General features: G+C 42.5%; 1 protein-coding gene across 7 annotated transcripts in view; it reads right to left on the bottom strand.

Annotated features, from left to right (window-relative positions):
• Positions 1-12772, bottom strand: part of Ptgr2 (prostaglandin reductase 2) — a 28236-nt gene extending 15464 nt beyond the window's left edge. For 2 of the 7 annotated variants that reach the window (XM_021179016.2, XM_021179022.2), the window contains exons 1-4: positions 12617-12772; positions 6516-6578; positions 3584-3702; positions 710-901 (exon numbers count right to left, since the gene is read on the bottom strand). In XM_021179016.2, the coding sequence (XP_021034675.1) occupies positions 710-901; positions 3584-3702; positions 6516-6552 (348 nt within the window). In that variant the 5' untranslated portion in view covers positions 6553-6578; positions 12617-12772. Of the gene's footprint in view, positions 1-709; positions 902-3583; positions 3703-6515; positions 6579-11213; positions 11405-12550 lie in introns of all 7 variants that reach the window. The other 5 variants (XM_021179019.2, XM_021179020.2, XM_021179017.2 and 2 more) reach the window with 5 other exon arrangements.
• Between the last annotated feature and the right edge of the window lie 2189 nt (positions 12773-14961).

Here is a 14961-nt window from a genome sequence, read left to right as displayed (position 1 = left end):
AGACAGGGTTTCTCTGTGTAGCCCTGGCTGTCCTGAAACTCACTCTGTAGACCAGGCTGGCCTCGAACTCAGAAATCCACCTGCCTCTGCCTCTGCCTCCTGAGTGCTGGGATTAAAGGCATGCACCACCACGCCTGGCCATGAGATGACTTTCAATCATCAAGTAAACACATTCCTCATATATTTAGCTATTTCTCAGGAAACTTTAGCATATATAATTATATGGAGGATTTCTAGTTCTTAGTATTAAATATTTTTAATATTATTTAATTTATATATGTGAGTACATTGTAACTATCTTCAGACACACCAGAAGAGTGCATTGGATCCAATTATATATGGTTTTGAGCCACCATGTAGTTGCTGGGAATTGAACTCAGGACCTCTGGAAGAATAGTAAGTGCTCTTAACCACTGAGCCATCTCTTCAGCACCCAGTATTAAATATTTTTATGCTTATAGTTCAGCTTTATATTACACATTCAATCTGAGAAGATAATGTGCTTAGATGATGTCTGATAGCCGACAGTAAAAAAAGACAAAGGCTTTCCACATTTTGGCACTGTTATATGTATTATTCGCATTATATTTTTATATTTGGCATTATTATTTCATATCATCTAAAAGAAAATGTCATTCCCTTTCTAACAAAATAATACAAATGCAGAATTAATTTTTAAAAAATCATAAAGTTTTATATTATACATCACCTTTTCAAGGCCATTCCCGTCTAGAATTGCCTTAGTTTGCCAGGGCCAGTAAAAGGAAGTCACAAAATCGCCTTTAGCCAACTTCTGGTGCTTGCTCTCCTCTACAACTCCAATTCCTCCACCATCAGCCACCTGCGCCAGCTGCCACGGTGCCAAATAGTCAGTGCCAGTGTCCTCGTTCATCTTACAGCGCTGGAGGGAAGACAGGTCTCACTAAAGCAACGTTAATTTACCAACTGAAACCATGCAAGTCTCTCTTGCTTTACCCTGTTCTTTTCTCTTCTTTTTATTAATTATCTTTATTTCACATGTACTGCTATTTTGCTTGTATCTGTGTATGTCAGGTCCCCTGGAACTGGAGTCACAGACAGTTGTAAACTGCCATGTGGGTGCTGGGAATTGAACCCTGGTCCTCTGGAAGAGCAGCCAGGGCTCTTAACAACTGAGCCATCTCTCCAGCCTTTTTTTTTTTCCCCTGAAAAAATTGGGGAAACCATTTACCTGGCTTTTACCAGTAAAGAAATACAACTGAAAAGAAATTTAGATCTATTCTAAATTGGACTGTGGTAATCAAAACAGTATTGTTCTGGTATAAAAAAGATACATAAATAAGGTCATTTTGATGGTTCAGCAGGTAAAAGCACTTGTCACCAAGTCTGAGTTCGATCCCCAGAACCCACATGATGGAAGGAGAAAAGAATCAACTCTCACAAGTTGTCCTCTGGTCTCCCCATGCAAGCCACAGCAGCCATGAATGAGCACATGCAAGCACCCACACAAACACATACACATATGTGTAATTTTAAAAAATTAAAAAATGAGTGGAATTCATTAAGGAAACCATCTAAAGGCCAGCTTTTTCTTTTGGAAGTTTTAAAGATGTGTTTGTACCATCAGCACTGGTGGGGCTGAGGGCTGGAGTCCAGCAGATCCTGGAGCTTGCTCACCAATCAGTCTGGCTGATCAGAATCCCCAGGTTCAGTACGGGACTCTGTCTCATAAAGTGGAGTAGGCCACACGTAACTCAGACAATAAAGCCTGACAACCTGAGTTTGATCCCCGAGCCCACATAAAGGAAGGAGAGAACTGACTCCATAGAGCTATCCTCTGACCTCCACATGTATGTCATAGCACATGCATGCTTGCACACAAATCACACATATGCACATACACACACATACTGATTTAAAAAATAAAGTGGGGCTGGAGAGATGGCTCAATAGTTATAATTGACACAAATTATTTACAAATTCAAGGACCAAAGGAAAAACCCTCCAATTTATAAGTCCAGTGAAATGGCTTGGCAGGTAAAGGTGCTTGCTGCCAACCCTGACAGTTCAAGATAGATAACCAGGACTCAAATGGTAGAAGGGGAGCATAGACTCCAACCTGCAGGTTTTCCTCTAGCCTCCATAAGTGTGCTGTGGCACATGTACACACACACACACACACACTAATAAAACATTTTTATTACTGAGATAAGGGCTCACTGTAACTCAGGCTAGCCTCAAACTTGCGTGACATTCCTGCCTCAGCTCTCCCAGTGCTGGGATGGCTGAGGTGCAGGTGTGAGCCACCATGCCCACTCATGGGCAGCTGATTTCCAACAAAGGTTCTATGAGCAAATACAGTCATTTCAACAAGTGGTACTGACACCATTGTATGTCTACCTGCAAAAGACAGAAGTTGAACCCTGTGATGATTCACCTGGGGGATCAGTGAGGTTGTAGTTCAATGGTAGAGTGCTTGCCCAACATCAAACTTCCCAGGATGTTGTGGGGGAGGCAGGGAGAGAAAGACTTATTTTATACGTCTGACTAGATTAGAGAGGAGCTTACTTGATGCATAAAGTGTTGTTTCTAAGTATGTCTGGGAAGAGGGTGTTTCCTGAGGAATCTACATATAAAGTGGTGGGCTCAGTGGGTGAGATCTGCCCATAAGACACAGTCTAGTCAAGTGGTCAGGTGCTAGATGAAAAAAAAAAAAAAACAAAACACCTGGAATATGGATAACTCTGCCCTCCTCTCAAGTGGACCCCTTTCTTCTGTCCTTAGACCTCAGAGCTGCAGGCCCTTTGCTCTCGGGGACTTGCATTTCTAAGGGACAAGTGCAGCAGCCTCGTGGGGTCTCAAGAGTGCTTACCATATAAAGAAACATTTTTATCTGTAAGTACGTATCAAGAGAAATGAAAGCAGCCTATATAAAAATTTGTACACAAATGTTCATAGCTTACCATGATTGCCAAATAATGGGACCAACCAAGGCTTCTATGATAGTGTCACAGTCCCAGCATGGAGATCAGAGATAACTCACTCACAGGAGCTGGGTCTCCCCTTCCACATGTGGGTGCTGGGGGTCAGGGTTGGCACAAGTGCCTTTACTCATTGAGCTATCTCACAGCCCCATGAGAGAATTTTTTCATATTATTTTATTACCTTAAAGCTTTATTTACTACTGAGAAGTAACCTGGTCACTTGGAAGAACTTCATTAACCACATTTTCCTCCAGTTTTTTGTTGTTGTTGTTGTTGTCTTTGCTGTTTTTGTTTGTTTGTTTGTTTCAAAAAGGGTCCCACTACATAGCCTTGGCTGTCCTGGAGCTATGTAGACCATGCTGGTCTTGAACTCACAATCTCCTGCCTCTGCCTTCTGAATGCTGGGATATATATATATATATATATATATATATATATATATATATACCACCATTTCTGGTTACAGTATTCTTTAATAGCACCAATGAATAAAAATAAAGGTAATTTATAATTCACAGATGTTTTAATCATACAGAAGACATGATAAAATTCTGATGCAGCAATATTAAAATACAAAATCAGCATTATTTTTCCATAACTTCCACCACCCTGCTTCTTACCATGTAAGGATCCACTGAGAGATAAAGAGTTCTCACTTGTACTTGCCCTTCATTGAGAGCGTCCGGTAAACTGAACTCTTCCACCCTGAAATTCTCTGCAACTGGATCTCCATTTTTCCCTAATTTTTCAAGCAAAAACATGAAATTTAAAAAGTTGCATTTTTGCCCCAGTCTCACTTGGTAGCCTTCGCTACACAGTTCTCCAAATACAGACTAGGCTGGCCTCCAACTCCATGATCCACTTGCCTCTACCTCCCATTCTGGGATTAAAGGTGTACACCACCAAGCCTAGACATTTGTTATCTTCTAAATGTTCCCCTAGGATTTAAAGTACCCCCAAGAGACAGGCAGTAACTCTGAATTTGAAGTCATCCTGGTCTATGTGATGAGTTCCAGGCCATCCAAGGCTATGTAGAGAGACTTTCCCTTAAAAAAAAAAAAAATGGGAGGGAGGGAAGATAGAAGCCTGGAGGTCAGGCAGGGGTGGCACACAGGATGACTGGAGAGATGGACGGCTCAGTGGTTGGGAGCACCTTCAGATCTTCCGGGGGCATGGGGTTTGATTCCCAGCACCTACACAGCCACTAAAACCCATCTATAACTCCAGTCCCAGGTGATCCAACGCCCTTTTCTGGCCTCCAAGGGCACTGCATGCACGTGGTAGACAGACACGTACATGTAGGCAAAACCCCTATACACATAAAATAAATTCTCAAAAAAAAGGAAAAGAAATTGACCTTGGCCTGGAGAAATGGCTCAGTAGGTAAGAGCACTGGCTGCTCCTCTAGAAGGCTGGGGCTCAATTCCCAGTGCTCACGTGGTAGCTCACAACTGTCTGCATGATGGTTTGAATGGCTGGCCCAAGGAATGGCAGTATTAGGAAGTGTGGCCTTTTGGTAGTAGGTGTGGCTTTGTTGGAGGAAGTGTGTCACTATGAGGTAGGATATGAGACCAGTCTCCTAGCTGTCTGGAAGCCAGTCTTCTTTTTGCCTTTGGAATGAGATGTAGAACTTTCGGCTTCTTCTCCAACACCATGCCTGCCTGCATGCTGCCATGCTTCCTACATTAATGATAATGGACTGAACCTCTGAACCTATAAGCCAGCCCCAATTAAATATTGTCTTTATAAGAGTTGCCTTGGGGGCTGGAGAGATGGCTCAGAGATTAAAATCACTGACTGCTCTTCCAGAGGTCCTGAGTTCAATTCCCAGCAACCACATGCTGGCTCACAACCATCTGCAATGGGATCTGATGACCTCTTCTGGTATGTTTAAGGACAGCTACAGTGTACTCATATACATTAAATAAATAAATAAATCTTAAAAACAAACAAACAAACAACAACAACAACAAAAACGAGTTGCCTTGGTCATGGTATCTCTTTACAGCAATGGAAACTCAAACTAAGACAGTGTGTAACCCCAGTTTCAGGGGATCCATGGCAACAGGTATGCACATAGTACACACATATATTCATGCATGCAATTGTCTATACACAAAAAATAAAATAAATCCTTAAAAAAATTGAATTCAAGTTTTTCTTTTAATTATGGAATTAAAAGTTACAAAGTAACAGAAAGGCAAAATAAAGTTAGGTAAGCTTTCTGTCTTCATTTTAAGAAACAGAGACTCAGGTGAACATTTATTGTTTTATTTTTAAAGTCTTTTTTTGTTTGTTTTGTTTGGGTTTTGTTTGTTTGTTTGTTTTTGAGACAGGGTTTCTCTGTATAGCCCTGGCTGTCCTGGAACTCACTGTAGACCAGGCTGGCATTAAACTCAGAAATCCACCTGCCTCTGCCTCCCAAGTGCTGGGATTAAAGGCATGTGCCACCACTGCCCGGCTATTTTTAAAGTCTTAAAAATAAGGTAACTAGGGCTGGAGAGATGGCTTAATTGTTAAGAGCACTGAGTGCTCTTCCAGAGGTTCTGAGTTCAATTCCCAGCAACCACATGGTGGCTCACAACCATCTGAAATGGAGTCTGATGCCCTCTTCTGGTGTGTCTGAAGAGAGCAATGGTGAATACATAAAATAAATAAATAAATCTTTAAAAAATAAAAAAAGGTAACTAGAAATTTCAAGGTTTGAGAAAGACGTTGAAGCAGACGCTATTATCATTACAGTGTGTTTGTCTTGAATTACATTTAACATGAGCAGAAGTCCTTTTAAGAACCGTCGGATTTCTAAGGTGGGAATCCAATGTAAAGGTCTCAAACCAACTGTTCACCACCCTAAAACTGAGGGCAGAAAACGTGGGTGAGTAACAAAACAGGCCCACAAAACAATGGGCCAGTATTGCTTAGATTACTCCCACACCTATGCTTCTCTGATTCAGGTGGATATCAGTATTGGCGTAGGATGGTATGAAGTAGAAAAACAAATTTTAAGAATCGGTTACACCACAGCCGGGCGTGGTGGCGCACGCCTTTAATCCAAGCACTCGGGAGGCAGAGGCAGGCGGNTTTCTGAGTTCGAGGCCAGCCTGGTCTACAAAGTGAGTGCCAGGACAGCCAGGGCTACACAGAGAAACCCTGTCTTGAAAAAACCAAAAAAAAAAAAAGAATCGGTTACACCTACCACAAAAGAAATTCTAAAATTATACTTTCAATATAACCTTTCAAATATTATGATTCAATGGCCTTGAAAGGTAATCATCTGAAAACTGAATATGACATTGTCTAAGACAGTTCATCTAATAATTAATATATTTACTAATTTTTTTTTTAAAGATAGGATTTCTCTGTGTAGCCCTCGATGTCCTGGAATTCGCTCTGTAGACCAGGCTGGCTTCAAACTTGAGATTCAAAATTTATAGTCTTAATTTGCTTTTCTACCTTAGTTTGCTACCCTGACCTCATGTTGGTTTTTATTCGTCCATGTGTGTTATAATTACCCGAGATCACAACTTTCATTTACCACAGACTCACACATACCAGGTCGGGAATTCAGTACCACTCTTTGTATGATCATCACAAGACTTCTATATAAAATGATTCCTGTAATTAGAAAAAAATCATTAGAAAGATATAAAGTATTCAATTAAAAGTTGAAACGGTCATTTGTGCTTCTGAATGGAGAGGAAAAATCAGATTTTGGAATCTAACAGGAGAGATTGTTCAGTGGTCAAAAGCACCGGCTGCTCTTCCCCAGGAACCAAGTTAGTTCCCAGCATGCACACACATGGCAGCTCACAAGTCCACTACTGGGCACCTGACTCCCTCCTCTGTTCTCCTTGGGCACCGCATGCATGTGGCACACAGACTAGGCAAAACACCCATATATATGAACTAAAAAGAGCAGAATCTAAAAATTTATGTTACTCCCCTGTCAGTATGCCTCCTGCAGTAAACAAATAGAGAAAACAACTAAATCCGATTAGAATTCTTAGCTGATAGGAACAAGTTCACTGAAGACTGAAAGGGCCAGAATGACTGACTTGGTCTTGGATAATCTGGGGACATTCCTCTTCACACCATCAGGAATAAGTATCTTACTAAGGCAGAATTAAAGAAAGAAAGAGAGAAACAAACAAACAAAAAATCAAAACAAAACCATCATTTCATGTTCCACCAGAATTAAGCAGTTATTTAAGATATAAATATAAAAAGCACTAGTCTAGGGACCAGACATACAGCTCAATAGTGAAGCACTTGCCTAACATGTACAGCCAGGATGGGATCCCAGATTCCACAAAACACAAAGACCTTAACTGCTTGGTCGGCAAGATGGCTCAGTGGGTAAAGGCTCCTGATGCCAAGCTAAAGACCTGAGCTTGATCTCCAGGACCCACATGGTGGGAAGAACTGACTTTCTGATGTTGTCCTTTCATCTCCACATTTGCCATTCATACACATGGCCCTGGCACCCACACAATGTAAATTAAAAGTATTTTAAAACAACTGTTTAGCTGGACATGATGGCACACACATCTTTAATTCCAGCACTCTGAGGGTAGAGGCAAGTAGAGCTCTGTGAATTCAAGGCCACTCTGATCTACAAAGTGAGTTCCAGGCCAGTCAGAGCTCCACAGTGATACTATGCCTCAAACCAACCAATCACCAAAAACCAAAACAAAACAAAACAAAAAACCCCTCTTCAACTGTAACACAGCAATCTTTCAAAGGTTCTTTTGTATAAGTGTGTGTTCTGAGAGTGTGTGCAGGTACAAATGTACACATGTGGGAGCCAGAGCTTAACCTTGAGTGTTCTAAGTATGTATGAGGTACACATGTGACAGTCAGAAGTTAACCTCAGTGTTGTGAGTGTGTGTGCAGGTGCACATGTGTATACATGTGATAGTCAGAAGTTAACCTCAGTGTTCTGAGTGTGTGTGCAGGTGCACATGTATGGTTAAACATGCCTTGTTTATAACAGAAAAAGAAAAAAAAAAAAGAAACTTTCCATGCTGCATGTTTAAGCTGATAATTAATTTTTAATAGGCAAGTAGGCTTTGCTAATTTTTCCTGCTCATTTGTGACTTGCTTAGTATTTCTATAGATATGGATAATTTACAGATAACTTTTGCAAAGATTCCATGACTACTGCTTGCAACAACAAAGTTATAGACACATCAGTGTACCATACCCCTGAGCTCTGCACCCAAAGAGTCAACTGTAGATTGAAAATATTTAAAAAAAAAAAAAAAAGCCATAGAATCTCAGCACTCAGGAGTCTGAATGAAGAGGTCAATGTGGTTGCTGAGTGGTGGTGGTGCACACCTTTAATCCTAACACTCGGGAGGCAGAGGCAGGCGGATTTCTGAGTTCGAGGCCAGCCTGGTCTACAAAGTGAGTTCCAGGACAGCCAGGGCTACACAGAGAAACCCTGTCTCGAAAAAACCAAAAAAAAAAAAAAATTTTTTTTTGGACTACACAGCAAGGCTCTATCTAAATCAAACAATATTTTCAGAAGTATTAAAAGAGATACTCTCTGTACTAAATACCTACAGACTCATTATTCTTTGAACAACATAGTGTAACAACTATTTACATTGTTTATATTGCGTTGAGTATTATACATAATCTAGAGGGGACTTGAAGTTTACAGGAAGATGTGTAAGTGATACACTTATAGACCATCTTATTTTAAGGAATTTGGACATCTGCAAATTTTGATAACCACTGATATTCATATGATCATGAAACCAATCCCCAGTAGATGTGGAGAAATTATATCCATTATTAAAGTAATTTCATCTTACAAAGGAAGTTTAGTATAATGTGTGCCCAAGTCCATAGCACAGGTGACGGCAGGAGTGGGATGGAGTGGAATTGAAAGGCATAGCTCTCAGCCAGACCTCACGGCTCCCACACTTCCCATTCTACCACTACCTCCTCCGAAAGGGCTTTGACATCACAACCAACTGCTACCTGACTCTCTTGCAGGTACTCAACGCTACAGAAAAACAATTTCACTTTCCTTGTTTACTTCTTTTTGTTTTCAGTCAGGGTCTCATTATATAGGCCTGGCTGGCTTGAAACTCACTATGTAGACCAAGCTGGCCTCGAACTCAGAGAGACCTGCTTGCCTCTGCCTCCAGAGTACTGGGTTTAAAGACTTGCACCACCAAGCCCAGCCCCAACTCTGTTCTTAATCAATTATTAAGAAAGGACTGGAGAGATGGCTCAGCTATTAAGAGCACTTGCTGCTCTTGCATAGCGTATGGGTCAGTTCCTAACACCCACTGGCTGCACCAGTTCCAGGGGATCAGTGCCCTCTTCTGGCCTCTATAGGCACTACACATGCATTTGAGGCACAAACATGCCAGCAAACATGCAGGCATATAATAAATTTTCTAAAAATGATTTCAGACTGGAGCTTCAGTCTAGTGGTAGGACACTTGCCTGGTATGTATGAGGTCCTAGGCTTGAAACCTGAGACCCAAAGAGGTAAAAGAACCAAATGTCCGATGCTGGAAACGTTAGTTAGACGCTTAGTAAGCCAGGCTGAAGACTACAGAAGCATCTCCACTCCTTTAGTTTCTCTAGCACTCACACTGATAAGTCTCATTGATGGTGGCAGAAAAAATGGCCACCATCTGTGAATGGTAGTTACTCTCAAATTCACTCTTCCCTTTGGGATATAACTCATCAGGGTAAAATACTTTGCAGCCTTCCTTTAAAGCGAATCCCATTTCACTCAAAACCCTCAGGTAAGTTCCTCTGGCAGCATAAATACTAGTTAACAGTAATTATGTAATGAATGACTATTAACAGAAGCAATAGCACAGGTAAGTCCTTACCCTCCAACATCTGGTGCTAAGTCAACCTGCCCGAATGCCTGCAGATGTTTTTACAGAATTGGGACTTAGGGCTCACACATCACATTTGGAGTCTCTCCTGGCTTTGTTTCTTCACTCTTTTGTCTGGAGAATGTACTGACTGGTTTCTCAGTGTAACCTGCCTTGTTCTTCTATTTTCTTCTCTTATTTGGAAATGATCAGTCGGTTTAGAGGACCAATGAGATTCAATCTCTCTCTCTTGCCAACTATTAGGGATTGCACCCAGACCCTGGTAAATGCTTCAGATTGGGGTTGGGGGCAGGATGGGGCGGGCATCTATAAAGGCAGTGCTGTCTACATCTTATTCGTCACATCATTTAGTATAGTGGGGAACTTTTTTTTTTGAGATGTGGCTGCTAGGTGCTCAAATTCCTGAGTTCCAGCGTGTCCCTTGTCACACCCTCCCACTGAGTGCAGACTGCAAGTGCATCTCTTTACACCCAGCCAGAGATACTGCCTATGGAATCACCATGTATAGAAATCACATGAAGGGCTGGTGAGATGGCTCAGTGGGTAAGAGCACCCGACTGCTCTTCCGAAGGTCCGGAGTTCAAATCCCAGCAACCACATGGTGGCTCACAACCATCCGTAACGAGATCTGACTCCCTCTTCTGGAGTGTCTGAAGACAGCTACAGTGTACTTACATATAATAAATAAATAAATCTTAAAAAAAAAAAAGAAATCACATGAAAATTAAAAACCAAATTTATTCAGCTACAACTGTCAAACTGTCCTTGAGTGGTTATTAACTTTACTGTGATGGCTAAATTTTCAATCAAAGGACTGTTGCCCAACTGCCTGAGTTTCTTTTCCTATTGCTGTGATAAAATACCCTGACAGGAGCAACTGAAGGCAGACGGGACCAGGGTTATTTTGGCTACAGTTTAAGGGCACAGTCGTCACGGAGAAGTCACTCTGGGTGCTTGAAGCAGCCACTCACACCACACCAACAGTCAAGAAACAGAACAAGGAGGCTGTCGAGATGGCTCAGTGGGTAAGAGTACCAACTGCTCTTCCAAAGGTCCTGAGTTCAAGTCCCAGCAACCACATGGTGGCTCACAACCACTTGTAATGAGTGTGTCTGAAGACGGCTTCAGTACACTTTATTTATAATAATAAATGAGCAGAGCCGACCAGAGCAAGCAGAGGTCCTAAATTCAATTCCCAGCAACCACATGAAGGTTCACAACTACAGTGTACACATATACATAAAATAAATAAGTCTTCAGGAAAAAAAAAAAAAAACAGAACAAGGAATGCTGGTGTTCAACTGGCTTTGTCGTTTTTTATTCAGTCCAGGACCCAAACCTAAGAAATTGTCCCATTCAGCCTTGGGGTGAATCTTCCCACCTTAGTCATCTTAAAATGAAGTCAATCCCTCATGGGTACACCTTGAAGCTTGTCTATTCAGCGATTTCTGATCCCCTCAAGTTGACAGTCAGTGTTAGGCATCACTGGGTGACGGTTATCTGTTCTCCATTTTCAGCATTCTGCCTTATTTCTCTAGATATGCATAACAGAGCCAGTGTGATGCCTCCCACCTGTAATCCAGCACATGGGAGGTAGAAGAGAGAGGAATGAGTTCAAAGCCAGACTTAGCTACATAACAAAATTCAAGGCCAGAATTCTGGGATATGAGAGACCTTGTCTCGAAAACAATACTCACAGGTTCTCCATCTAAAATAAAGATCACATTCAAGACCTGAAGGGCAGTGGGTTAGGAGGCATCATAATGGAGGCAGAGCTGAGTAGACCTCAGTAAACCCCATTTGCTGTTAAATTAAACTGGGTTTCTAATTGATGCGACCATTCTAAAACAATACCACCAAAAGATCTGGTTCAATGACAGTCATTAAAAATACGCCTTAAGCCTTAAGCATCCGTGTGGCAGCCTATTGTAAGGAAAAGCTCACTGAACTCACAAGGGCAAAGGACGTGTTCTGTTTCTAGCCGGGTGGGACCTCGGAGGGGTCATACAGTTTATTTCCTGAATGTTTCCAGGCATCCCAGAACTGGGTGAGTCGACATGCTCTGGCATGGTAGCGTCTTACATTTGTAATCCCAGTTATTGGGCAGCCTGGGCAAATTAGTGAGAACCTGTCCCAAAATAAAAATGAAAAACAGTCTGGCAATATAGCCCAGTAGTAAAAACCTCTTGCCCAGCATGCATAGGGGAGGGGGAAGGCTGATCTTGGATTCAATTCCCAATACAGAAGAAAATAAATTATTAATCAGTTTGCTTAAATACAACTCTGTCCTCAAACACCACCGCCATGAAGTTGCAAACATGCTATCCTTTTCACAGACGCCATACAGGGGCTGAATAACTTGTCCAAGGTCGCACAACTTATCCCCAATACCTTTTAATAAAACACACCTCCTATTTATCCGTACTTTGTTCAACCATTCTGCCACAAAGGGCTCTGCTGACCTTCCCTGTGCTGTCCATGCCATCGTATGCAAATATGCAAATGTCCACCTCAGAAAGCCAACCTTCCTCTATGGCTCCCACGACTAACCACTTTCACAGAAATTACTGGTAATCTCACATTTTCAAGCCGACTTCCTGGATCCTCAGCACCAAGAGGATAAAAACCTCTTGGTGCTGAGGTTTTTCAACACGACATAAGTATACCCCTATGCGTGGCACACAGTAGGCGCTCAATCGATGTTCAAATCTGAAGCACCTCAAACACAGTCGCGCCCAAACTTCACGCCGTTCACCCTCGGAATTCTTACAAAACGGAGAGCACCTGTTACTGGGCATTCCCTAGTCTAGCGTCCCAAGCTATACCGCTGGTGTCGCCCGGAGCTCGAGGAGGACGCCCACAGGTCACCCCGGCTCGGAACTTCCTCCTTTTCTGCGGGTTTAAACCAGCTTCCGGTGCAGTGATAAAGTGGCCCCCTGCGTGTCTGTCAGCTGGAGATCTCGCGGGATTTGATGAACAGCGAAGGGTCGGCTGGCGGCACGACCTTAGCCCTAGGACCACACTGCGCAGGCGCAGGACTAAGCCTGTCTCCTTGCCCTCTCTTCTCCTAGGGCCGGGGTGTTTTGAAGTTCATAGGCGACCCTTTGGTCCCCAAGGTTGGTGAGAATCACAGGATACCTTGCTAGTCTAGGCAAGGAGTATCCATAAGTTAACTTCATTGGGGCTCCGTGGCCGACCCCGCCTCCAGGACCCAGAGAGCAAATTGTTTAACTAATGACTTCAGGTCAATTCCCCTGTGTCCTCTTGTGTCCCCAGAGGTTGAACCCACGTCCTGGCACGGTCTAGGCAGGCGCCCTGACAGCCCCAGCCTCTGGAAGAAACTTGATTCATGTTAGATTCACTGAGTCTTAGGTTGGGAAATCACAGTGAGAAATAGCATCAAGTCTAACCCTTGTTTTGTAGGTGAAGATGCTGAGATCTAGAGGACTAAAGCAGGTTCTCAACCTTCCTAATGCTGTGACCCTCGTGCGTGGTGACCCACCAACCATAAAATTATTTCCATTGCTACTTCATAATTGTTATTTTGCTATTGTTAGGACCCGTAATGGAAATAACTATGTTTTCTGATGGTCTAAGGGGACCCCCAAGAAGCTAGAAGCTCATGGTTTGAGAACCACTTAACTAGTCACTATCGGGTGTGGTTTGTTTCTAGAATAACTTGGGATCTCCAGAAACTGCAAACCCTAACGGACTGAATCGGGCGGCTGTAGGAATCGCCCTTAGCACTGTATTCCAGCAAGGAGCTCTAATCGTGGAGCTCTAACTCTGGTATAAAGAGTAGCTGGAAAATACCAGTACCTCCGGCAAATGGGCAGCCATCAGATGAACTGGAGCCCTGGGTAACAGAACATCTGAACATTTTCACTTCGTTTGGAAAACTTGAAGAATGGGGTAGGAGACTCTTACCACATTCCAAATAACTTTCCAGCAGGATCTGATCTCTTGGTGGTCAGCTGAGTGAACCAGAGAAAAAGGAAACGCTCAAATACAATAAAAGTGATAGCAGAAAACAGAGGGAGACTATAGATTACATCTAAAACTCAAAGAGAAGTAACTTAGTTTGGGCCCTTTTTGATGTGAAGTCCCCTTTTCTCCAGGTCTCAGATGTTCAAAAACTGAATGGAGGAGTTCAGGTTTATTTATTTTCCTCCCTTCTGAATTTTCTCTTCACACTAAGGGTTACAATCCTTTGTACGACTTGAGTTGTACCATGCATTATATGGGATTTTTTTTTTCCTGATACGATTTTATTTTCATGCTTTGTGGTGTAGTGTGGTGCAGTTTGGTTTGCATCAGGGTGCTGCTACATAGACCTGGGTATCCTGGAACTCACTATGTAGGCCAGGCTGGCCTAGACTCACAGAGATCCACCTGCCTCTCCCTTCTGAGTGCTGGGATTGAAGGTGCCAGCACTGGCTTTGATTTTTATTTTCAAGGTTGTGGCCACTGCCATTTTACTAATGTGGAAATGGAGATTAATCACTTAAGCGCCAAGATGAAGGAACTAATACATAAAGGAACAAGTCCCCAAATGAGAGCAAATACGTCCTTCTGTTTCTACCTTTGCTGTGAGTTCGGGATCCCCTTCTCTTCCTTCTCTGTAGCTTTGCATTGTCTCTCATCCTTTAACCGGTGCCAGAGATAAATGTTTTCCAGACTTAACTAGAGGGAGGTGCCAACCTTTCTCCCCTCAACCTAATGCAAACAAACTGTGGCACAGTCTGTGCCCCTCACTCCAGCATTCCTACTAAATATAAACATTTAATCTGATAGGCTTATGTAATTGTTTGCTAATGACCTTTTAAACTACAATGACTCCATTTGAATGCCTGTGTAGTCATCTCTTTCAGATTACAAATTACTCAGGAGGAAGAATTAAAGTATGTCCAGCCTTCTTACTACATAGCCACTCCACGCAACAGAGATAATTTGGTGCTAAACAAATACATTTTCATGGAAGTGATAACTGTTCATAATGCCAAACCCAAACATATATTCTAAAGAAATAACACAAACAGGAGGTAAAAAACATACCTGCCTCTGCCTCTGCCTCTCTGCCTCTCTGCCTCTCTGCCTCTCTGCCTCTCTGCCTCTCTGCCTCTCTGCCT

The sequence above is a fragment of the Mus caroli genome, chromosome 12 (assembly GCF_900094665.2).
Source record: "Mus caroli chromosome 12, CAROLI_EIJ_v1.1, whole genome shotgun sequence".
Taxonomy (NCBI): domain Eukaryota; kingdom Metazoa; phylum Chordata; class Mammalia; order Rodentia; family Muridae; genus Mus; species Mus caroli.
Note: the sequence above shows the minus strand (reverse complement) of the source record. Positions and strands in the feature narration are given on the sequence as shown.